Source organism: Amphiura filiformis, chromosome 2 (genome assembly GCF_039555335.1).
Source record: "Amphiura filiformis chromosome 2, Afil_fr2py, whole genome shotgun sequence".
Lineage (NCBI taxonomy): Eukaryota > Metazoa > Echinodermata > Ophiuroidea > Amphilepidida > Amphiuridae > Amphiura > Amphiura filiformis.
In genome coordinates this window covers 46,181,082-46,207,708 of record NC_092629.1, presented here as the reverse complement: position 1 = coordinate 46,207,708, position 26,627 = coordinate 46,181,082, and the positions used below count along the sequence as shown (strand labels likewise).

The following is a 26,627-nucleotide window of genomic DNA, read 5'->3' as shown; positions in this document are numbered from 1 at the left end:
AGTTAGTACGTTGATATCATCAGCATACAAAATGGAACTTGTCAGTGATGTCATCAATAACTATTATAAACAGAGGACCAAGGATGGACCCTTGTGGGACACCAGCATTGATCCACTTCAGGCTGGATGGCTTGCCATTTAGGATAATGGGATAACCTTTATGCAGCGTTTGTCAGTTAACCACGCTCTCAGCTATCCAGAGAAGTTAAGAGCGGAATTTCTCTTGGTGTCCAGGATGCCAAATTCGGTCGAATGATTTGCTTGCAACACAAGCTTTTTATCTGTTGTTGATGGTGTTGGTAAGACACTGGGCATCTGAAACCAAACTACTGCTTGGAGATCAGCTTTTGATCGTTTAGACGTGTCCGCATAGCCTCATTTATCAGCCTCTCCATGACCTTGGAGAGTACAGTGAGGAGCTATTATAGAACTATATTATGTGAAAATAATTTTTAAATAAAATCAGGAATCTAAATGACGACGTGTTCACTTTCTCCGACTTTCTCCAATTGGTCAGTCTATCGACAATGGACAAATATTACCTGGTGTACGGATGGTGGAACATGAATATGATCGCAAATTGAAAAACAAATGGCCTCCATGGTGTAAGCTAATGTTGATTTTTGCTTTCCAAATTATTAACTCAAAGTCTATCTGAGGGGAAATCAGCAACAACAGGGATGACAATTTGTAGCTCTTTTGTATGATAATAATTTTACAACTTTTTTTTCAGGTCTACGTGTAATTGTTGACATCAACCAACCGAAGGGTCAACGTGTACTCAGAGTGTACGTGCTCTGCTCTCAATGCCTTGTGCCACGTTATGTACCACTAGAAGTAGATGAAATTTACAAGGTTCTAGTTCCAAATTTTCTCGCTCGTGGTGGAGATGGATACAAAATGATAAGTGAGAATAAAATGGATTACACTCAAGGTAAGAGCGGATGAAAGCAATACTTCTCATAAATGCTTATGTTATCATAAATTTTATGATTCGTTAAGTTGGTCTTAACCATTATTATTTTGAATGGTACTTGAAGAAATGCATCTGTGATGTCAAATCTGGGTACAAAATGCTCGCTTTAGTACCCCCCCCCTCCCCCATCCAACACACACACGCACCCACCCCCACTCTAAAAAACCTTTTTTGACACAAATTATTTTTGGACATCATAACCAAAAAATTCTTCTGTATCAGTAAAAAAAATTATTAATTTTTAAAAACTAGATATAAATATCTAGGAAACGTGTTGTTAAACCAACAATTTTGCATTTATGAGGCCCAATGTGAAATGGCACAGCAAATACCTTATAAACTAGAATTAATTTGACATAATTATCTGTTTTGGTCTCAGAATTTATTTATGAACCCTAAATCTAAATCATCAAAAACCGTAGCAGGCGAATACGTCTGCCTATTCCATATTGATTTTAGATGTGGGAGTTACTGTTAATATGATTAATATAATAATAATAGACATTTTATAAACCATTGTCTAATTTTCCTGTCGTTGTAAAACGCTTATACAAACCGCCAAACGGCTCCATATAATCCCGATCCTCCTTTGCACTCAATTTAGCATATTTACCGAGAAAAAATGGACCCTACCACTTTACCGGGACTAGACTAGGCCGTCCAACTTTGAGGTTAGGCTTGGTGTTTCTAGTTTTAAAATTATGGGCATGAAACTTTATAGTGTATAAATAATGGTTTCCTATCATTTCCAGTAATACTGTTTCTATGATTTTTGGCTTAAATCAATTTTTTTATTGGTAAATTTTTACTGATATAAATAAAATTGGCAACTATCACGTCACTGCATAGATCATCTAAATACATACAACAAGTATTTAGATGATCTATGGTCACTGTGACATCATTTTGGGGATGTTTGTACATGTTTTGGTATTAATGGAAAGAAGAAGAAACTCATACCTATCCATTCGTATCAACATCATAGACAGCAACATTGCAGAGGGAGGTTGCAACCAACTATCACCCTCTTCGTTACATGTGTTACAATAAATGCTTCAGTTCTCCGAGGGTTAATGGCAAGAAGAAGATGCACAAAGTTCCAAACTTTTGTCCATGATTGTTTGTATAGCCCAAGCCTATCAAGAGCTATAATTGATTTGGTCTATGAGATCCTTCTCAATAACAACATATTCGATCTTGTAGCGAGCAATCGTTCCCATTTTGTTTATTTGTTCTTGTGCAGGATGCGTAGCCCCATTACCTACTTTACTTGAGGCGTCCGTCTAGAGATCGGAAGTCGTGGGTTCGAATCCCATACCAGCACATTAGCTCACATTCCCATGCTTTATCTTTCAATTTGGGTTGTGTGCCGGTCGGCATTTGTGCATATTTGTTGTCTTGTTTAATTATAACACTTTGGGTTTGTAAACTGTTCTTTCTGTCATATTCGATCTTGTTTACAGGTTTAAGCATCAAAGATGCCGTGAGAGTATACGTTAAGGAACATTCACCACTAATCCACCATCTAGAAGGACGGATACGCTTCCAGAATGACAACAAAGGAAAGGACAAAAGTAGCACCAGTAATGACAAATCTCTATGTGCTGACGAGGCCGATGTTTATCCACCATTTCTAAATGTGAAGAGTTAAAAAACACATACCAAAAAACTGAAGCCATTGATTACCATTAGATACTTGTAGACAACTCCATTCAATTTGGGCTTTGTGTGTATACTTATTGGTATATATGATTCAGCGTTGTACTTCAGGGCACAAGTAATTAATAGTGTATTTTTCAAATATATTTAGTACCTTTAAGTCATATAGGCCTAAGTGTTAAAGGTAAACATGGGAGGCACAATACTTTGCACCAACGGTATTTATGGTACAAGTACCAACATTGTACATGTTGTACTAATGGATATAAGTACAAACTTTAAACTAAGTTGGGCACTTCTATATTTCTAGCGGTATACATTTGGACATTTACCAGCTGTGTCCATTTGGGCACAAGAGTAAGACATTACCATTGATGGTCTTTTGAGCACAAGTGTTAACAGTTCAGCTTTGGACACTTGTGTCAACGTTGCCAGTGGTACATTTGGGCACATACCAACGAAGAACTTTTCCAACTGTGTTCTATTTATTTTTGATACAAACTGAACGTTTGCGCTCAAGGACTGTGCAGGATGTTACCGACGATGGCCTTTTTGGCACAAGCTAGTGACAACTGGGGAATTATTGATGAAGTACCGATGATTAACTTATAATTAAATTACATATGATTCAGTGGGACAACCTAAACAAAATGCATAATGCCTTAAAATCTGACACAGCCATTGATTAGACTGAATCCTTGTGGTAATAACAATCCTTCACGTTGCCTTATTCGGGCACAATCCGATGACCGTGCGTAGTTGTTGAAAGACTGAAGGATGCAGTCTAGCAATTGATGGTCAGTTTTGATTGTGTGATGAATACCAGGGCTGTCAACTCTCACGCATTGGCCGTGAGTCTCACGCATTGGGTCACTTTCTTACGGTCTCACGCCAAGGTAGTATAGTCTCACGCCTAGGTAGTAAATCTCACGCAAAAAGCTGGAAAATGAGTAAAATCTCACGCATCGTAAAAATAATTTGTTGTCCCTTTGCAGATTCTCGAGGGCCGTGGCTCAAATAATCACAGGTCAAAATGAACATTGTAGTCGGCAAATCCCGGTACGCCTCTGTCTCACGCCAAGCAATTCAAAAAAGTTGACAGCCCTGTGAATACACATAATACTATGGGAATGCGCTGTCAATACCAATGCCACTTGTAAAACTTAATTAAATATCATGTTTGAATCATATCATAATATACGACACGATTTGATTCAATTACACCAAAGTCGTCAATGAAATTGAGGTAGAGGAAAAAACAATTAAAATAAACATAAAAAGATAGAGATATAAAACTTTGCAATCAAGTACGTCACAGACTTAGCTACTTAAAAATCATTAATTAACACAAAAATACTCCCCTTTAATACGAAACAATAACTCAAAATCAATGCATCAAATTTTAAAACTGAAATAGCAAAAAAGATACCCAGTTGTGTTCTGCAAATTTTGTCTTAATAGCCCAAAATGTATTGCCATGGTGACCCTTCGAATAAAAAAGATGCAGATTTAAAAGTTGTACCTACACCCACTGAAAATGTTGCTTTTGTTGCTAGAGTGCTAATGGCTAAGGGCAATAAATTTGAGCTAATCAGACAAAAGGTATCAAAACTTGCATACTGATCGAATGATGTGTTTGTAGTAGCTACTGAACAATTTAGTAATGGTGATAACTCAATTTTAAAAAAACTTTGACTTTGGTGTGAGTGGATTAAACCATGTCACTATGTTATATCTATGTTATTGACCTTTTCAGTAAATCCCATAAGCCTTTGCGAGTACACCTAAGATGTCGTCATTTTACGTGATGCTGATCTGCGTCGATGCGAACATCGTTTATCGAACATCGTTACTGTGCATTGTAAGTCGGTGTGACGTCAAATGACGAGTTATCAGGTGTACTCGCAAAGGCTTATGGGATTTCCGGAAAGGTCAATTCGAAAATAGGAAATGTGCGTATGTGTACAATAAACAAATATTTATTCTGTATCATTATTCTATTAACGTCAAACATAAAAGGTGTTCATATGGAGGTTATTTAATATTTTAGCATGTTTAGAAAATTGTTTATACTTTAATATTATTAAAAATGCCACTTTACAACATATCTGTCGCAATTACATGTTCCATACTACCAAGAATTCAAGTTTCATGATCAGAATGGGGTATTCCCGGGGTATTCCATTTAAAATCCACGCTATCCCTGTCTGAAATTTTGGAAATATCTTCCACAGGGTAGAATGAATTTCAAATGGAATGAACATATTAGCAGCTCCAATTGAAACTCATCCTCCCTCAGTGGACGATTCAGGTTGAATCTGTCTCAGAGGGTGTATGCAATTCAAATGGAGCTGCCTAATGGCCTATTGTGTCATTCCATTTGAAATTCGTGTTCTCCCTTTGGAAGATATTTCCAAAATCTCTCACAGGGGTAGTGTGGATTTTAAATGGAATAGCCTAGTAATGGATATCGGGTGAAGATACTACAAATTGAAAATTCAAGATATTTGATGGATAAAAATTACTGTGCCATGTTCAAAATGTCTATGAGACTTCAAAGACATTTATTCCCAATGCATTTTGGAAGACTATGCAACTATGTTATTTTTATAGTATGCAACTATATGTTATCTTTTTATAGTAATGTTTTTACTTATAACTGTGATTTGACCATTAATACAAATCTGGGAATTCAGGAGCAGATTTAGCGATTGGGGTAATCCAATTGAAATCCATACACCCCCTATGTAAGACATGCATGGAATTAATATCCCACACAGGAGATGTTGATTTCAAGTGGATTCCCCCATTCATGTAAGCCCACTTTGAAATTCACACTCCCTGTGTCGAAGATTAAAGTCATGTCGTCCATAGAGGGTGTATAGATTTCAACCTCAACAGCCCATTGTACACTTCCTTGGTGAGCATGGTGAGTGTTACCTACATTCATTCATGTGCACTATTAAAACTACGTAGTCATTTTACAGCGACTAAAAAAAAGGGTAAAAATTTGGATCATAAAATGTATAATTATTTTACACTTTGTGACCACACAAATATGGTCAAATATTTGACCTCTTTTTGGTGGGTGCATATTTCACAGTGACGCAGGGTAAAAATTACCACATAGTTTTATTAAGAGTGTAACATTTCAATTCCAGGTATCAGTACACTGGGTAATATGCATGTTGGTGTTATACATATCCTATTTGTATATATATAAGCTAACTTGCACTTGAGCAATATACTCGTGTTTTTATGATTTTTTTGTATATTTGTAAAATAACAATATGTTTTGTGATTTGTCATGCATTATGAATAAAAAATAGCTTTAGGCTAAATTATGAATTTGTTACTTCATATTTGACATAATTATTTGGTGTAGATGTATTGATAATTTGAGAAAGTATGGTTAATGGATTACAACAAAACGTAAAAATGGGTACACGTTGTGACAAATATTAAGTACTAAAAGAATATCAGTCCGAAAACCCAACTATTTAGTTATAAAATCTAATTCTTACTCAAACCCTAAAATTAAAATAAAGGAGAGAGAAAAACAGAACCGTTCGGATTCGAACCAGCGCGCACCCACGATAAGTGTACTTAAGTTCACCACCACACGCCACAACAGCTCATGGGGTTACTCATTGAAAATGACCAGCTAACCAGAAGACCCGTTAATCAGAAAACCCTTTAATCATTAGGCCCGCTACTAAAATAGTTTCCGAGTATCGGGTATAGCAGGCCTTCTTATTAACGGGCCCTTTGCAGGGTTAGGGTTAGGGGTTATGGTTAGGGGTCAGGGTTAGGGTTAAGGTTAGGGTTAGGGTTTAGGGTTAAGGTTACGGCTGGATACAGCCCGCAAATTCTGACTTTTACATAAAATTCAACAAAAAGCCCACTATTCAGAAAGTCCGTTATTCAGAAGGCCCGCTGCTCAGAAAATTCTGACTAGCGGGACTTCTGAATAATGGGATTTCTGAATAGCGGGTCTTCTAACTACTGTGTCTTCTGATAGATGGGCTGCACCCGTACAACACTCTCAGAACATTGGTTAAAAATTTTAACCAACTTGGTTAAAATTTTAACCAACCATGTATTTACAGGTGAACAGCCCAACAGTTGGTTATATTGTTAACCAACCTGGGTTGGTTAACAATATAACCACAGGTTGGTTAAAAACATTGACCAACTACTGGTTAACATTACGGTAACCAACCAGTTGGGCAAAGCATGTTGGGCAAAATATAACCAATAGTTGGTTAAACACTATGAATGGGAAGTTCATTTCATTGTTCATATTTTAATTAATTGGAGACATTTGAAGGCAGGAAATTATATTATAAACATTTTATCGGTATAACACTTAGTTTAAGTGTGTGCGAGGCCAGATTGTGAGCAAGACTTTACGATGCTTTATCGACGACAGCTACCACCACAACCGGCAAGCTTACGCTAAGCTTACCGGTTGTGGTGGTAGTTGTCGTCGATAAAGCATCGTAAGTCTTGCTCACAGTCTCGGCCTCGCACACACTTAAACTAAGTGTTATACCCGATGAAATGATATACTTTATAATATAATTTCATACCTTCAAATGTCTCCAACAGATCTTGAAGACCCTGATCCACCGCTTTGCAGCAAGCCACTCATATCGGCCATCTTGTTTTCTGAAATGCATTTTTGCCCAACACAATGACCAATCACAGTTCGCAAAGGAACACCATAGACCATGGTTGGGCAAAACCATACTTTGCCCAACTTTATTGGCGGGAAAGGATGTTTTTTACCAAGGTTGGTTAACTTTTAACCAACATTGTGTAAATACCATATTGACAGGTTTGACCAACCATGTATTAAACTGTATTTTGCCCAACTTCAAGAATCTTAACCATTGTTGGGCATTTTTTAACCAACTGTTTTCTGCCCATTCATTTTTTATCCAATGTTCTGAGAGTGAAGGACGAGTCACCCCTGTGAACGTTTAAAGTGTCAGAGCTATACGAAAAGAGAAGGGGGACCATCCCCGGTTCTGATACGCGAGTTGGTGCAACGGTTGTTCCCTCGCCTTGCACCACTGAGGTCCCGGGATCAAGCCCCGGCCGTGCCCAAGGACTGTATACACGTGTATTTGAGTCCCGATTCAATCGCTCACTCTCGCAGGTTTTCTCCGGGAACTCCGGTTTCCTCCTGCTTTCAAAACAAATCACAAGTTATTTCTGGATCCCAACTATACCATAATTATTGGTTCCGCATTCATATTTCCAGTGTCTGTGCAGAATCATAATTATTATTATTTTTAAATAGTTAAATATTGTTTCCACTTCAGCCGTATACCGGTACTTGTTATCGATAGTTAGATCCGGTTTAGTTCCTTATTTGGATCGAGGTAAATAAGTCAGATGTCGGCCAAATGGATTTGGAAATACATCCTAAATAATATATGCATCGGCTTCAGGGCCGCAGCTAGAGGAGGGGAATGGGGGTGTGACTAATAGTGCCAAAATGGTCCACCAAATCGCTTCAATTAGGTCTTCACAAGCTTCTTTCAGACACCCCATGCGTATTGCACAAACGAGTGGCCATTTTCGCTTCTGCTTTCCACATTTGCCAATTTAAACACAACGAAATTCTTGCGAAAGGCTTCATGGACCGCTCATTTCACAAATTTTAGGCTTTTTCAAACTAAAATTTTACACTCTAATGAAAAACAATTGATGTTTCAGAAACTAATGATTCGATATTGATGCAGTTCTTGACCAAATTTCAATATTAAAATATGTAGATTATCTGTATAAAAAATTCCAAATTAAATGTTATCGACGTGTTACCCATTCTGCCTAATCAACATTTAAGGTCATTAACTCCGGGCATTAACTTTCCGGAATTGCTTTAAAAGGACAAAGAAGTAATAATATTGTCATACGCAAGTACGACTCGCTTGAAGATACTGGTATTCACAGGCTGCTGCCAACTACTGGTAAGACTTTGTTCTTGTTATTAAGATAAGGGCTCGGAGACCAACGTTTGCACAGTGTTTTTTCTGGGAAATGAGAGCACATCAGACATATCGAATTGCATTCTGAATACGAGGAGTGTCCTTTTGATATCAAATAATTTTGATTTTAGGAATTCACGATATAGGCCAAATACAAATTTTATGGCAGATTATTAAAATGTGATTTTTTTTTTTTTTTTTTTTTTTTTTTGATATTTAACATTAACGGTCCTCGAAGTATTAAAGTGTATTTAGCTGAGAGGAAAAGCCGACGATCATTTTAAAAAATTTGACCTTTTGTATTGAAGGTACACATTTTTTCCCAAGACCTAAACATTTGAGGTCTTTGGGGGTTTGTGTATGTGTTCAATATAAAAGGTCAAAAACTTTTAAATAATCGGCTTTTCCTCCCAGCTACATACACTTTAAGTACATAGCATTAGATTTATAAAGTTTGACTGATAAATATCAAAAATAGCAATTTTGAATAATTTGCCATAAAATTTGTATTAGGCCCTATATCGCGAATTTTAAAAAATCTAAATTATTTTATAGTAGAAGGACATCCCTCGTAGTCAGAATGCAATTCGATATACATATCTGATGTGCTCGCATGTCCTAGAAATAAAATTAATCCTAAATAATATTAAACAGTTGTCGAAATGGTAGAAATTGGTAGTCACTGTAGGCTCGTGCTCAGTAGTACAGTAGGAGAATTTTTTGGACTTTTTGATTGGTGTTTTAGTGACTGCGGAATAAATGTAAAGCGCTTTGAACAAATTTAAAGGCGTTTTATAAATGCCGATATTTGTTTATTAAATTAAAGGCCCATTCAGTGATTTGCTCAAAACGACAATCGAAAAAATCATCAAAATTCAGATTTTGGTACCATTGTCATAAATGTGCTACATAGACTGCTGCGTATTTAAAACAAAATAAGTCAATTTACATGAATCTGTAATCATGACAGTGTAAATCTGTAATCTGTAATCATGACAGTGTAAATCAACTACATGTAGGCCTATTTAAATAGGGCATCAACTTTGTCAATACTGCTGTTTTCCTCATTCTTTGCCATTTTTTCATTTCAAAAATGCCTAATGACAATTTCATTGACTTATCCTTCACTTTTGTTTTATAATTATGTCCTTTATATAACCCGACATTTAAACGTTTTCTGGCAACCTTTTCTAACCTTTTGCGAATGATGTCGAAAACGTTTTGTGTTTGCTGGGTAGCCTATTGCATTAGATCGTTCAAGCTGTTGTTTATTTATGCTACTGTTTTTGTTTTTGTTTATTTTTCAGCACTTTCAGAGCAAGATGGTGCGATTTCATGTCATTTTCATTGGATTCTTGGTTCTTGTGATATTAGCACCGTATGTGAAAGCATGCCTTTACTCACAGACGCCGCCGCCACCGCCACCGCAAGATCAGCGGCAGTCCCGTTGGAAAAGGGAAACTACGGCCTTAGTTTATGATCTGAGCTCAGACGTGCTTACGGTGAACATTCGGTAGGGTGATCTGTATCTATCTGTGATTTTTAACAAAATATGTATAGGGCCTACACATGAAATATGAACACAAGTATATGATTGTGACGCATGTGAGCAACACATTCGTGCAAAATTAATCTAGAAGTTATTCTTTGTAGTATACAATGTACTAGTATTCCCTCGGGGTGCACAAAAACTATTAATTATATATATGTACTATACGACTTTAAAACACATCCAAAATCACATGCGTAAAAATATGGGAACACTCCCGGGGGTGACGGCAGTAGCGTAGCCAGCGGGGAGAGAGGGGGGGGGGGCAGAGTGCCCCCCTGACAAAAAATGAATGAAAAAAGTGCCTCTCTGACAAAAAATAAAAGAGAAAATCAGGAGGGCAAAGAAAAGGGGCAAAGAGCCCTTTTATATCGAAATTCACCACGATCATGGGCCAAAATAGTGTAAAATACCAAATTTGGATGAATTTTTGAAAAATGCTATCAACTTTAATATCTTGACCTAATTGTTTTCCAGTCGCTGAATGACCCCCTTTTTTGGTATGATTTTCCCTAGTCTCACTCTCACTCTCACTGAAACACCCCTAGTTTCGAACTGCTGTCCGGACATCCCCGTCACTTCCAAAGTCGAGTAACACCCCCCCCCCAGGGGAAACACTCAATACATTTTAAACATCCCCATGATTTTGAGAACGCGTCAAAATATACCGAAATTTTTTCCGTATCTGCACACAGACAGACACAAAATACCAACCACGAAGAATCCATGCAAATCATTCAGAATCGTAAACTTTTCAGAACACAAAACAATGCATGGGTGATTGTTTAACATTGCTTGATTTTTGAACAATATGACATGTACGTATTGGGGGTAACATATCTGTGGTAACGTATCTGTTAAGCCTTTCCCCAGTCATTATGGTGCGGGATTACAATTAACCTAACAAACATCCAATTAGCTTTGGACATCCAATCATTGCTTTCATGCCCCGCGGGACGATTAGATTGGAGTCCCACATGGAATGTTTAGTCGTCGTATGGGAGTCTCCGGCCTCGGGCCTGCCGGCCCTGCGGCCTTGATGTTTTAGTTGATACTGCTCCAGTATCAACTAAAAACCTTAATGGTGACGGGCTGGCTCTACTAGATGACGTTATGGGCGCACACCACCAATACAGCGTCCCATTGAAACACACGTGAAAACACACCTTTTCCGTGCGCGATTTTAGGCCTTTTCGGCAACAAATTGACTATAAAAATACTACCAATCGATTGCAAATCGATGAAAATTTAATATATGTTTCAATGTACGGGTAGTCTTCTGATTAATGTTTCGAGATATGGGCGCTCAAACAGCACCATGACCATTTTCGACCCCTTCTATACCCTGAAAACCCGTTTCTGGCCATTTTTCAATCCGCGGGCCTACTTTATTCAAAAATTGTGTTTTGCACCTTTTGGGGCGATCCAAGTTCATGTATAGGTCTCAATGTTTTATTTAAGCTATAACATGCTTCTTCTTTTCCTTACAAGTCCACAGAAAGACCCAAAGTACCTCTAAAAAGATTTCGATTTTACCGGAACTCATCCACATTACATCGCTCGCGGAGTGATTTGGTGGTGTGCGCCCTTATAAAAGACATAGTTTCAAAATCGGTTCTTTTTTTCATAGATTTAGAAACTTTCTTAACTTTTGAGTTGAATCCTCAAGTTTTATTACTCTAGGACATATAGATTTACAAAAATGACCTTTGTAGGCATTCGTCCAATACAGAAAATATACAGTTTTTGTGATTTTGACCATTCTAGCAGGGATGACCATTTTCTTCAAAAACGTCACTCGCATCAGCGTCTTTTGAGTGGTATATTTGCATTTTTATTTCTTTAAACGTAATAAAAGTAAGTTTATACATTTTCTACACATTCGTATTTTGATATTAAGTTTCATTTTGCCCCCCCCCCCCGAAAACAACTGACATTTGACAAGTTTTAAGGACACGTGCTCAAATTTAAACATGATATTAAATTAATCAAAACTCACTAAAAACCGAATTTGTTAACTTTTTAGCTCTTTTTCATCACTTTCATGAACTTTAACAATCCGAATTAAGAAAATTAAATCATACTTTCACTTTAAAGAGCTTTAAAATCATTAAGTGATTTCTTAAGAATTATTTCAGACCATAAAATCGGAATTTTACACATATATATTCTGTTTTTGACCTGATTTCTATGACAGGCCTAATTCCGGCCAATATGCCTTATAAGGGCGCACACCACCAATACAGCGTCCCATTGAAACACACGTGAAAACACACCTTTTCCGTGCGCGATTTTAGGCCTTTTCGGCAACAAATTGACTATAAAAATACTACCAATCGATTGCAAATCGATGAAAATTTAATATATGTTTCAATGTACGGGTAGTCTTGTGATTAATTTTCGAGATATGGGCGCTCAAACAGCACCATGACCATTTTCGACCCCTTCTATACCCTGAAAACCCGTTTCTGGCCATTTTTCAATCCGCGGGCCTACTTTATTCAAAAATTGTGTTTTGCACCTTTTGGGGCGATCCAAGTTCATGTATAGGTCTCAATGTTTTATTTAAGCTATAACATGCTTCTTCTTTTCCTTACAAGTCCACAGAAAGACCCAAAGTACCTCTAAAAAGATTTCGATTTTACCGGAACTCATCCACATTACATCGCTCGCGGAGTGATTTGGTGGTGTGCGCCCTTATAAAAGACATAGTTTCAAAATCGGTTCTTTTTTTCATAGATTTAGAAACTTTCTTAACTTTTGAGTTGAATCCTCAAGTTTTATTACTCTAGGACATATAGATTTAGAAAAAATGACCTTTGTAGGCATTCGTCCAATACAGAAAATATACAGTTTTTGTGATTTTGACCATTCTAGCAGGGATGACCATTTTCTTCAAAAACGTCACTCGCATCAGCGTCTTTTGAGTGGTATATTTGCATTTTTATTTCTTTAAACGTAATAAAAGTAAGTTTATACATTTTCTACACATTCGTATTTTGATATTAAGTTTCATTTTGCCCCCGAAAACAACTGACATTTGACAAGTTTTAAGGACACGTGCTCAAATTTAAACATGATATTAAATTAATCAAAACTCACTAAAACCGAATTTGTTAACTTTTTAGCTCTTTTTCATCACTTTCATGAACTTTAACAATCCGAATTAAGAAAATTAAATCATACTTTCACTTTAAAGAGCTTTAAAATCATTAAGTGATTTCTTAAGAATTATTTCAGACCATAAAATCGGAATTTTACACATATATATTCTGTTTTTGACCTGATTTCTATGACAGGCCTAATTCCGGCCAATATGCCTTATAAAAGACATAGTTTCAAAATCGGTTCTTTTTTTCATAGATTTAGAAACTTTCTTAACTTTTGAGTTGAATCCTCAAGTTTTATTACTCTAGGACATATAGATTTAGAAAAAATGACCTTTGTAGGCATTCGTCCAATACAGAAAATATACAGTTTTTGTGATTTTGACCATTCTAGCAGGGATGACCATTTTCTTCAAAAAACGTCACTCGCATCAGCGTCTTTTGAGTGGTATATTTGCATTTTTATTTCTTTAAACGTAATAAAAGTAAGTTTATACATTTTCTACACATTCGTATTTTGATATTAAGTTTCATTTTGCCCCCCCCCCCCCAAAACAACTGACATTTGACAAGTTTTAAGGACACGTGCTCAAATTTAAACATGATATTAAATTAATCAAAACTCACTAAAAACCGAATTTGTTAACTTTTTAGCTCTTTTTCATCACTTTCATGAACTTTAACAATCCGAATTAAGAAAATTAAATCATACTTTCACTTTAAAGAGCTTTAAAATCATTAAGTGATTTCTTAAGAATTATTTCAGACCATAAAATCGGAATTTTACACATATATATTCTGTTTTTGACCTGATTTCTATGACAGGCCTAATTCCGGCCAATATGCCTTATAAGGGCGCACACCACCAATACAGCGTCCCATTGAAACACACGTGAAAACACACCTTTTCCGTGCGCGATTTTAGGCCTTTTCGGCAACAAATTGACTATAAAATACTACCAATCGATTGCAAATCGATGAAAATTTAATATATGTTTCAATGTACGGGTAGTCTTGTGATTAATTTTTCGAGATATGGGCGCTCAAACAGCACCATGACCATTTTCGACCCCTTCTATACCCTGAAAACCCGTTTCTGGCCATTTTTCAATCCGCGGGCCTACTTTATTCAAAAATTGTGTTTTGCACCTTTTGTTTGTTTGTTTGTTTACCCAGGTTGGTCCGTGAGGAACACATGCTAATCCACGGAAAACCATGGACCGTTCCAAGCTCATACAACTGCACAAGCCTGAATAGCCAGTGTAGGCTAATATATGCATGCTGGCCTAGAAAGCTTTGCTAAACAAAGCAAGAAATGGAAGAAAATAGCTAGGAAAAAGAGAAAAGAGAGAAGGCCACTCCCAAACACAATTGTACAATTTTACTCTTAGCCCTTACTTCGTGAGAAAGGAAACTGGAATTCCAATCTCAGGCCCCGATGCAAAGGCTTTGGGGCGATCCAAGTTCATGTATAGGTCTCAATGTTTTATTTAAGCTATAACATGCTTCTTCTTTTCCTTACAAGTCCACAGAAAGACCCAAAGTACCTCTAAAAAGATTTCGATTTTACCGGAACTCATCCACATTACATCGCTCGCGGAGTGATTTGGTGGTGTGCGCCCTTATTATAACACCACACGCTTATTATAGCGCACATCACGCTAATGATATAATATAGACCTACATTCTCTTGTATTTGTGATGTTCAAGAATGTGCATCAAGGTTTATCAATGTTAATGTCCCAACATATATATTTCCCACAAGATTGCAGCATATTCTAACCACGAGTACCAAGCTGATTGCAAATAGAAAACAAACAAAAACTGTGATGTTGATACAAGCAAAATCAGTCGGAAGTCGGAAAATTCCTGAGATATAGCCAAACAACGGAAATATTTCCTTTTGTTTCCTATTGTTTTGGAAACTCTTTAACTGCCCACATCTTTTGAACTGGTTGTCCAAATTCAATGGGGGTTTCTGCAAAATGTAGTTTTGCAATTGCTGTTTACAATCCTATAAGAAACTGAAAATTGAATATATCCGACTTCAGATTGATTTTGCTTGATCACACCACAGATCATTTCTTGGCTGCAAACAAACCCCGCAACAACATGTTAGGGTTTAGGAAAACACAAGTTTTGCAAATCAGAGTACATAATACCCTGCATGTCTTTTTTAAATGATTCACATTACACTAGGTCAAGACGAGATGCATCAAACACTCCTTCCTCCCAGATCACACTGTTCACTGAACTTGATGAGGACAGTGACGGTCAGATAAAGCTTGAAGAGTGGGTAGCTGCAACGGGAACCATGGAGAACTTTTGGGAGTTTCTTTGGGCAAAAGATGGAAATGGTAAGAAATATTAGTCCATAATCTCGAAAGGATACGCTATCTTCTATCGATTCCAGAAAAATACAGCACTCTCTTTGCACTCCGAATGCTTCTGACTACTCTCTATTGGTATGCATAGTCGTACTGAAAATCGACACAATTCTGAGATGCTCCTTTTTGGTTTGAAATTAATTTTCTCGGTCAAATAAAAACGATAATTGTATTTCTTTCAGTGATGTCAGAAAACCATACCGTAGTCTTTGACTTTACGATACCTTTTTAAAAATAATTTTGGTGTTAAAACTATTCATGAAATTGTGTCTTTAGTGTAAGATCGGGTCTTTACAGACCTGTAATTCGCCCGTGAGCTTTTGGTGCAGTCAAACTATAGTTCGATAAAAGAAAGATTCTTCCTAACTCCATATAAGCCACATCGTACGGTTGTCTATATATTGTAGTTTTGTCAGATTTTTTCACTTGGAACTGCCAAAATGTCAAACTCCGTACTTTATTTACAACTAGCAGAAATATTTAATCGATATTTCTATTGTGACTTTGACTTTGAGTAGGCCTAGATACTTCGCAATGCCTCCTCTGAAGCCAAACGCAAAGGAATGTGACATGCAGAATGATTGTTTAGGGGATGTCATTTTCTTTGGAAGGGAGGGGGTCATGAATATATTGGGGATTTAATATTATAGAATTCCAAAAATAGGGGGGAATATAAGCGATGTATTCGATTGTTGGTATGAACACATGTAGGCCTATATGCAAAAAAGGCATTAACACATTTTGCATGTCATGGTGCTTTTGACAATATAATTTCACAAAAGAAATCACGAGGAAATAAGATTTCAAATTGTGGTTAATTAGATGCAGCAAACCATGACTTTATTTCATTCATACATTGCATTTTTTCTAGAATTTGGAATTATTGAGTCATAATTCAAACATACAGCATTCTAACCTATTCAACTTAATTATTATGGTTAACTAAGTCAACATCCGGGGTCAAAATATTAGGGATACATCCGGGGGATACATGTATGACAAACGTAAACTTTAGTTTGATCTTTTCATTCCGACTTTACGACGCCAATATAGAATTTGATAATAATACATTATACATCTTAAACTTCAAACAATGATCTAGTTTGACATTTTGAACAATTAATAATATGCATATTAGGCTACCCTGACTTGATTATTATTGCGTGGAGATATTCAATAGCTGATTCAATGTAAGGTGGCACGCAAGATCACTGAAAGTTGGGGGAAATTTTCGACATTTGCATTGTATCTTTAAAAGTAATGACGATAAGTATACGTAAATACATTTTCAGAAAGGAAATGATGCAAGCAAATCCAACTAGCATGTCAGTTTTTGCAAAAATTTAAGACAAAGGGCTAAATTTGATTTCCATCGATCACCATAACAGCTTACCATAAATTTATAAACTCGATGAAATTTGCATATGCTAAAGACACAAAACTAGGAAAAAAATATTTGAGCATTTTCTCGCACTATTTTGTGGTAGTATAATAGAAATAAAGGGTGTAGCATTTTACAACACGATAATGAATGGGGTTTGCTTCCCTATAGCATATTGAATTTACATCTCAACTACTTGAGACTTCACAATATATATTTTTTCAGCATTAAGATGTTTTCAAAATGAATTTGCCCACTACGAATACATCACCTATTACACATGTCAATACACAAGACAGACCACATTGGGTAGTCAGTATTAATTTGCGAAAACAAGCGGCTTAACCTATGGTATTAACTCGTTTTTATCATAATATTATGCATTTTTGCACAATAATTTTGTTTGTTTATTGCTCATGATTTCAGAGGATGGTCAGATGTCTTTGGAGGAATTGCAGACGATATCAAAACTGAAATTCGAACCGCGCCAATGAATTTGATGAAAATTAAATCCTTCATGAAGTTCTTCAACGTAATCGAAATTAACAGCTTGTCAACACTCCTCGAGGCAGTGACGTCAGTACTTTGTCATAGTAGAGAGATTGCGATTTCCATCGAACGTCCGTGCGATTTATATATATGATGGGATGAGATTAGATTCAATCTAGTCAACCAGATTTTCCAACATACCTTGAAGCAACCAACGTTGCGGCCAGTACAACTGACCTTCAGTTGGGTTGTGATGTTTTAACAAGGTGACGTCATCGGGAGTCAAGGTGACGTCATCGCACAAGGTGACGTCATCGGGAGTCAAGGTGACGTCCCGATGACGTCACCTTGTGCGGTCATCGGGAGTCCAAGGTGTTTAACATCTCAACCCAGCTGAAGGTCAGTTGTACTGGCCGCAACGTTGGTTGCTCCAAGGTATGTTGGAAAATCTGGTTGACTAGATTGAATCATATCTCTGGTTTACGATTCCCAGATGATTGAGAGTATTCACAATTATATGACGGGATTTTGACCCAATTTTGAATAGATTCCACGGGCGTTTGATACGTACGTTTGGAAATTGCAAATTGCAATTATTTGAGTCAACGCAAGCGATTAAAATACTCGCACGGACGTCCGCGTCGACATTGCCTCGAGGAAGCAAAATGGTATATTGTACTCAGTTATTATAATAGCCTAATTATTTGTAGTTACCAATTATTAATTGAATATTATAGCGGTGTCAATATTGTTTTATTAACATGGCAATAGTGCTTCTCACAATATATTTCACATATTATTTTGGTGGGTTTTTTCACCTCTCTTAAAAAAAGAAATACAGCAACACACAAATGTAAAGATAAATAAGAGTTAAGTTATATCAAGCAAATACTCGTACTTACACGGCCCGTGTTCGAGTTCACTGATATTTTGACAAAAATACATATGTGAATTATCCACATTCACGCCCATTTTAGTTGTTTTCAACGACAAACCCTACGTATTAAAAAGTAAAGCCAAAATGTCTTGACCAAGGCTATACATGTACTAAGCTTGACAGCATAAATGCGATTATGATTTCGAAAATGCAAATGATCATGGTTGACATAATTCTCTTAAACGTAGCTCGTATTCTGCAATACAAATGTACCTCGTTTGGTATAATATAGCATTGATATTGTGGTTTAGTAAAGTAATTTGTTTGTTTGTTACATATTTTTTCTTCAATAAACACAAGCTTTCAAAGGTTTCGTTGGGATTCATTTGTTTGTTCCCCACTCTCTGTCGTAGCTATGGTAGACAGAGGGCAAAAGAGTACAGCTTAGTTTATTTTCAAATGAAAATAATTTGTTGTACTTCATGACATTGGTGACATTTGTACTTTGCATACAGGTCTTCGTATAAAGTGTTAAATGGCTCTTTTTAGACTATTATAGACTATTAAAACTACTTCATATGACTAAAAATATACTGCGATTTACAGTTACAGAAATACTATTCTATGTCCAACCAGGGTCCAACATTTTTGGAATGCTGCAAGAATAACACAATAATGAAAATCTATTTTAACTTATTCACAACTAGACTTAATGCATTTATGCATTTCTGATAGATAAGTGGACGTTCGATAAATAAAAATTTATATTGAGTTCCATACTGAACACTCAGCATCGAAGTGGTTGCGTAATTTTCTTTGTTGGTATGCCTTCGAGTGTCATATACTATTACATTGAGCGTGTTTATAGTGGTGTACGGTATTTATACGGTATCCTTATACGCATATGGGATTAGGATGGAATGTGACTTATCCGTTATCTCGGCTGTTTATAGTGGCAACCAATAACGCTATTCTGAATCCGAGGTGGTTGAACTCAGCGTGTTCGAGGTCACCGCAATGCAATGTGGGAGACACGGATATGGTGCCAATTTCAAACAGTTTGCCGTCGAAACGATACCGGCCTATTTTTTAACATTTTTGCCACAGTACCGTACCATATTTTATAGGTGATATGTTTAGTGACAAATTTGAGCTCGGAGAGTTATATAACCCTGCTCCACTTCCTTGAATAACGGTAGGCATTGTGTCCTGAACTCGCCACCCTTAGCGTTACATGACAAATATTATGAATTTTTACACCAACCGGGTTTCTAATTAGATTATCTCGACAATCATCAACCCTAAACTAGCAAAAGTATACATTTTTGGAAAGCTGAAGGCATAAGCAATTCAAATATATACATTTCAACTCATTATACAGGGTGACCTACAAGTTATACAGGGTGGAATAAAAAAGATTTTGATAAAAAATGGGTCACTCAATGCATTGCTTATTACCAGCTTACAGTAATAAACTGGAAGTAAACAACATTAATTTGGTTAGAGGATATGGAGAGCCAACTGACTTTGGAAGAAACCAAAATCAAAGCTGTTTGGTAATCTCGGAATATAGGGTGTCCCAAAGTATGTTAGATTTTTTTACAATTCAACATTATTTTGAACCTAAACATTTTCCCCCTAACCCATACAGAAAAAATATGTCCATATTCAGATTCCTCGTCAAATTTCCCTTCAGAAAATCTATACTTTGACTATGATAGGATAAGTAATTAAAATTTTACAGTAACTTTTAGATTTTGAAGACATCTGCATTACTTACTACAGTGTTTAATATGACAACGGGTAGTTTTGTATGGAAAAGTTTGTATTTTCTAGACTAAACCAATCATAAATTATTAAAAATAATTAGTAGAATTGTTTAGCTGTAAGGCCATGAGTGTTTTAGATGCTAAATAGAGTCCAAATCCAATTTACAGCCTTTACAGAAGCAGATTACGCACTAAAAATACCAATCCCATAGAGTTTGTGTGTACCACATCCCCACCATGCACCACATCCCCACCACCGCCACCCTGCCCATTCTGAATTCTATGAAGCACAGTGTCAGTATTAAAAAGTTCAATTATTTCTTTTTACAGGGTTGAAAGTGCATTTTATTTAGCAATAAATGAGACCACAAGCATGACAATACCTTCTTGCTTGATAGAGATATCATCATTTGTTTTGAGTCGACTTTGGTAAAATGTAACGTCGCCACCTTTTTTTGGTGGCGAGCTCAAGACACACGACCGGTATCGTTAATCCCTGTCTGTTTATAGTGGCCGTATACGGAATAAATATACTGCAATATCCATCGATATCGAAGGATATCAGTTTCGTATAATATGTGCGGCAAATAGCGCTATTGGTCTGTTTATATTGGCGACCAATACCGTATAAGATGTACTTATACGCTAAATACCGGATAATCTGGCTCACTATAAACACGCTCTATGTGTGGTGATTGTTTCGATCGTGGCTCATTAGTCATTACTCAAGCGCGTGATCCCGTTGACATAGTATTAAACATTACGTAACTTCGACACTGAATAGAGATCTAATGTCGCAAGATTCTACTGAACAGACTAGAACAGTATGGTACACTAGTTCGATTCCTTTGTTTGGAGATCGGCACGGAATGCTTCTGTAGACATGCTCCATTGCTTAGCACTTGTTGCAATTGTGTACGCTTTCTTTGAGTACGTTTGGGCGGAATTTATCACCATGTCTCAATCCAAGTCACACCACTCCACGCCATACATAAATTCTGCCAGTCACATTTCCCCAATATGAAATTTTTTAAAAGTAAAATTTTAATTTTAATTTTACTTCATTAAAGTTTGGCGGAGGCGGGGTTCGAACTCACGGCGGCGGACTGCTTTGCATACACTAGGAACCCAGCGCCTTAGACCACTCGGCCACTTGTCTTCTTGGAATTCATTTGAAACTTATTTGAAGATATAATCGCAACTTCAACATAGGCCTACCACGTGACAAGCAAAGGCAGAAAACGTACCATATTTTGGAATTTTATGTGTATTATTAGCGCTCAATTATTGTTAACTGCGTGTTTTGTACAAAAAAAATCCAATAATAAACATGATAACTGGGCGTCTGTATGGACAATACATTATATCGATTTTGACACGTGCTTGTGTCTCAGTACATTTCCATGGTCAGTAAAATACTATAGAGGAAAACCTACCAGTTTCTTGTATACACGTTCGATGTTTTTATCAATTACATAAAAAATCCATTTTAGACCCCAAATGTTTTTTTCAGGAAATAAAAGATTAGATTACCATAAAAACGAAACAGTAATCTTTTGCCGGGTCTAATGTAATATTCACATAGGATTTTCAACGTTTTTCTATCCTTATTTTTGCTCAATTAAAAAATATTTTGGCGTATATAAAATTGAAATAAAATTCTCTGCTTCTTAAACGACATCAAATGTGCCACAATTGGGTATCACGAATCGTTATATATGATGTGCAGTTAATATTCATATTTTCTTTTATACAGAGGATGCTTCAGTTTTGACAGGAAAAATATTTTCTTGAAAACCCTCTCACTCGGTTACAGTGTTGTAGTCGAGTCCCGGGGAGTCGAGTCCTCGTCATCCGAGTCCGAGTCCTTGGTATCCGAGTCCAAGTCCGAGTCCGAGTCCCTGCCAATTTCCGAGGTCCGAGTCCGAGTCCTCAATGTTCGAGTCCGAGTCCGAGTCCGAGTCCTTATGTATCAAATTCAAGCCCCGGGGTTTTCACAATACTTTATCAACGTATATACGTCTAGCCCTCTTCTTTTGTTCCATTATCTATTGTAAATCTTTTGTTCAAAGTCTGGTCAACTGTCGATTATATCAAGTAATGTGGACAGGTCAAGATAATCTGGACAGGTCAAGATAATCTGGACAGGTCAAGATAATCTGGACAGGTCAAGATAATCTTGGTCAGGTCAAGATAATCTTGGTCAGGTCAATAAATTTTGAACAAGAGAAGTACATGTTCATATTTAGAAACACTGGCCACATTATTTGACTTTTGGACATTTCAACAAACTTAAAATGCATCAAAGTTTAATATATTTTACACGATCAGCATAAATTATTATACAAGTTTATGCATATTAGATTTAAATGAAGATGGTAAACAATACTTGTGTGTATTGAATGACACCAAGAACACCTTCATTGAATAATGCAAATTAGTTTGTATTATGTCTTAAAGCCTGTATAATTAGGACGAGGATGTCAATCTACCTTTGTCCCCCCTCTCCCAACTAACGCAGATTCCGACGAAGTAGGTGACAAAACAAGAGCCATGAGGTCTTACAAATTAAGTTCAACCAAGGATATTTTGCACCTAAAATGCAGTACATTACAGGCCACAAGACTAGATGTAGAAAAACTACAACAATCTTCGGCCTAACCCCAACCAAAAAAGGTCGAGGAAGGTACCCAGGAATATGCGTTGATTTGGTTCAGGATATTTGTTCTATAAGTATATTAAAGATAAATATAAATTCTATGGTGTTATATGAGTTACGGACATGTCTCGGTAAAACACACCCACTTTGACCTTTTGAACTATTTACATATTCATTATTAATATTACGAATATGTATAATCGAGTGGGACATGACCACAAGTGAATTGAATAGAATCTCCGGTTAAAATCAATGCTGTATTGATTTGATTAAATCACTTTCAATTGACACTAGATAAGACTCGTAGACTCAGACGCAGGACACACGGGAAGAATATTACACTGTCTCGGTGTGTTTTTATTTTTGGAAAACCCTAAACATACACAAGATAATCATATCAGCTTTTCCAGTTTGTCTTTTGGAAAATGAATAAACCATAACATAAAATTCGTTTATTTTGGCTCACCAGTATATGTAAGATAAACGGTTCAAAACAGACCATCACCATAGATAATCAGTGTCTTGTTGAGTTGGTTCGCATGTTACCGCTCGGGGTCTCGCCTTCCGAGCGACTAACATGCTCACCATACCTCAACAAGACACCGATTATCTATGGTAATGGTCTGTTTCTCACCCTTTATCTACTACATAGCCTATACTTAAATACTTATGTAAATACATAATTTGCTAGTCCCACCTAGCATGCCTAGTATTGTTTTGGGGCTGTGCAATAATTATGCTGAGCCTGGGGAGGGGTGAAATTGCCAAAAAAGATTTTTGGCAGGCCGAGAAGGGATAACCCTTCTCGGCCTGCCAAAAATCGTTTCCTCCCGACCTGCCAAAAATCTTTGCACCCCTTTGCATATGCCATTTTTGGGGATCCCAATTTACAAACCTTAAATGGTTTAGAAATTATGTTTCGAGTGCAGCGAGCAGGGAAATCTGTATTATGTAAGCATTTCCGTACTGTTTTCTAATCCTTTTTAGAGCGTTTTATTTGAAAGGTGACCCATATGTGCCAAAAATTGCTTGTTCCTCCCTCTACTCTCGGCTTGCCAAAAATTGCTTCCACCCTCCCTTTCGATCGGTCAAAACTTTTTTACCCTTAGGTAGCATACCGTAACTTCGTTCAGCGGGGTAACTTTGGTCGGTCAAATATATTTTTTGAAATAAATGGTCATATTTCCGTACATACAGCAATACGGTATTGTTTTTAGTCATATTTGTTAAGAAATATATTTGGAAGATATAATAGTCGCTCATGTCCAATTTCTTCGAAATTTACTAAAAATTTAGATTTTTGACCAAAAATGAGCATTTTTTTACATTTTTTCAGAAAAAATAGAAATCGATATTTGTGAGCAAGGACGTGTGCTTCATTAATTTTGCAAGGGGTCAAATGTCACAAAAAACAACAACTTGCTCATTTACAGCGAAGATCAATTTTTTTGATTTTTTTTTCTCCAATACTCTGACCAAAGTTGCCCCAAATGCGGGGTAACTTTGGGCAGGCTATTTTTAACCCCTACGGCACCCTTACAAAATTATTGAAAAATCTTTTTCAACTTCAAGGTGTAGAAGGGAATCCTAATGTCATAAAAAAGAGTTAATTATAAATATAATTGGTTTTGTTTGGAAGCAGTGGTTTAAAAACTATGAAAAGTGGCACAAAGTTACCCCATTTTACGGTACCTTGGAAACAGAGTATAATCACAGTAACTTATTAGGCTTGTGTTTTAGAGAGGCAAAAGATGCAGTCAGGGGTCCTTTTTCAGGCTCTGCGGCAGTCCCTTAACACATTTGCATCATGCTCCAGTTCATTGAGCCTAACACTCTGAAAATTGTAGGTCTTTAGCTCAAATTTGGAAATATTTTGAATTTGTTAGCTCCAAACCCTATAATTTGGCCCAACTTTAGTTCACAGACCTCCACAAAAATGTTGAAATTTCAGTTCATCAAGCCCCTATTTTGCACCAAAATCAGTTCTTATAGTTCCCAAAATTCGGCGCCGCACACCCCTACCAAAATTTAACTTGAGTGCCCCAGAGTATTATTATTATTCATGTACATTCTAGACTTGCGTCTAACAAAGCAGTCATGTCAAAACAAACGAATATGATTAACATCCATTTAACCAATTAAAGATATAACCCGGAGATATAACTGAAAGCAATCTTGCTTTTTGATTGTAGGCCTACTTTTATTTACAAATTGAATTTATTTGCATGTAAAACTATCATGTGATGTGATCATTGATCAAGCATAAGAAGTTTACAATGAACGAAAATAAAAGACCTAAAAAGACCCTATTTTGCCGGACTCGAGGAGGACTCGAAGCCGAGTCCCCGAGTCCTTGGGGTCCGAGTCCGAGTCCGAGTCCAAGTCCTTAGCTTCCGAGTCCAAGTCCGAGTCCGAGTCCTTGAAAAAAGGACTCGAGTCCGGACTCGAGTCCGAGTCCGAGTCCCGAGTCCTCCAACACTGCTCGGTTATTTTAAAAAGGTAACCACGCTTCCCTAGAATGTGCAATAAATTAGCATTAAAATTTTTCTTATTCTAACAGCAAGCGTTTCTAGAATGTATTATGGCGAAATGTGGTGTAAATCCAAGTAGTAAATAGAAAACACATCATTAGCCCGCAGAAGTGAATTTTGGCATTAAGAATTTCCTATGAGCTTACAAAAATAATAATGTTATGAACATTAATCTGTAGAGTTTTCTCCTTCATTTGCAATCTAAATTGTGTTGATGTGATAAATATTTCTAGGCAATACCTCTTGGTAAACATGGCAGACCCCTCTAATTTCTGGCCAAATTTTTCAAAAATGTTCTTACCTGTTAAAACTATAATTACGCCCAAGCCAAGGTAATGCGCAGTCCAAAGGAATAAGACGGAAGACGTCACGTATCGGTCAAAATACAGACTAGACCCCATACTAGACACCGATTTCATTATATTCGCCGTCGAAGTGATGATGTAACCATACTCTACTGTCTATGATGTAACAGGATTAACTTCCATAACAATAGATGAATAAATTTTAATAGATCGCCCTGCACTACAACGTACCTATGCATTGAACCATAGATGTCAAAGAAATGCTAATCACTCGCACCTGTAAGATTAGTATCTTTGAAAAGAGCTGTATTGTATTCAATCTATGATTGCAAGCACTGTGGATTGCAGGCAGATGATGAGCGCAACCCGATTGTAGTGTAGGGCGATCTATACAAAAATTGTATTCATCTATTGCTAGTTAATCCGATAATTACATCACTTCAACGGCGAATAACTTGTTCAACTTATAAGTGGCAATACTCAATAACATCGTGGATTGCTTATTCTTTGGTTCACCTCAAGTTTTGTAGTGACATTGATGCTTTTTTTCTATTTATAGGTTGAACAATAGCTCTATAGGGCCTACTCAGTAGACACTTTTTAGGATTTTTTTCCAACCAGGAATATAAAATTTAAAAATACATAAAAACAGTAACAACAGTAATGTACATGATGTAAGTTATAGCATGGCATTACTTTGCCAATAAAATTCATCAAAACTGTATAAACTAAATATCCAAACATATTAGCAAATGAACTGTGAACAATAAACGATTGACAGTACTGATTGACGTACTTTTTTTTAACCATCTTGTTTTTAATTGTACCGTGTGTCCTGTTTATTATAGGAAAAAATAGTCCGTAAACAAACCCACGTTACACATTCCAACACACCCCACACACTCATCCCACGCACCAACCGTGACCCACCGACGCAAA

General features: G+C 36.6%; 2 protein-coding genes across 2 annotated transcripts in view; both read left to right on the top strand.

The window, feature by feature from the left end:
- Positions 1 to 3,882, top strand: part of LOC140146291 (snake venom 5'-nucleotidase-like) — a 71,719-nt gene extending 67,837 nt beyond the window's left edge. Inside the window, exons 8-9 of the mRNA XM_072168082.1 lie at positions 734 to 934; positions 2,440 to 3,882. Of these exons, the coding sequence (XP_072024183.1) occupies positions 734 to 934; positions 2,440 to 2,627 (389 nt within the window). The 3' untranslated portion in view covers positions 2,628 to 3,882. The remainder of the gene's footprint in view (positions 1 to 733; positions 935 to 2,439) is intronic.
- Positions 3,883 to 8,517: 4,635 nt separating this feature from the next.
- On the top strand, positions 8,518 to 17,858 carry LOC140146290 (uncharacterized). Its single transcript, XM_072168081.1, has 4 exons — positions 8,518 to 8,616; positions 9,942 to 10,147; positions 15,490 to 15,647; positions 17,485 to 17,858. The coding sequence occupies exons 2-4, from the start codon at positions 9,957 to 9,959 to the stop codon at positions 17,550 to 17,552; spliced, it is 417 nt and encodes a 138-aa protein (XP_072024182.1). The 5' UTR covers positions 8,518 to 8,616; positions 9,942 to 9,956; the 3' UTR covers positions 17,553 to 17,858.
- The last annotated feature ends 8,769 nt before the right edge of the window (positions 17,859 to 26,627 follow it).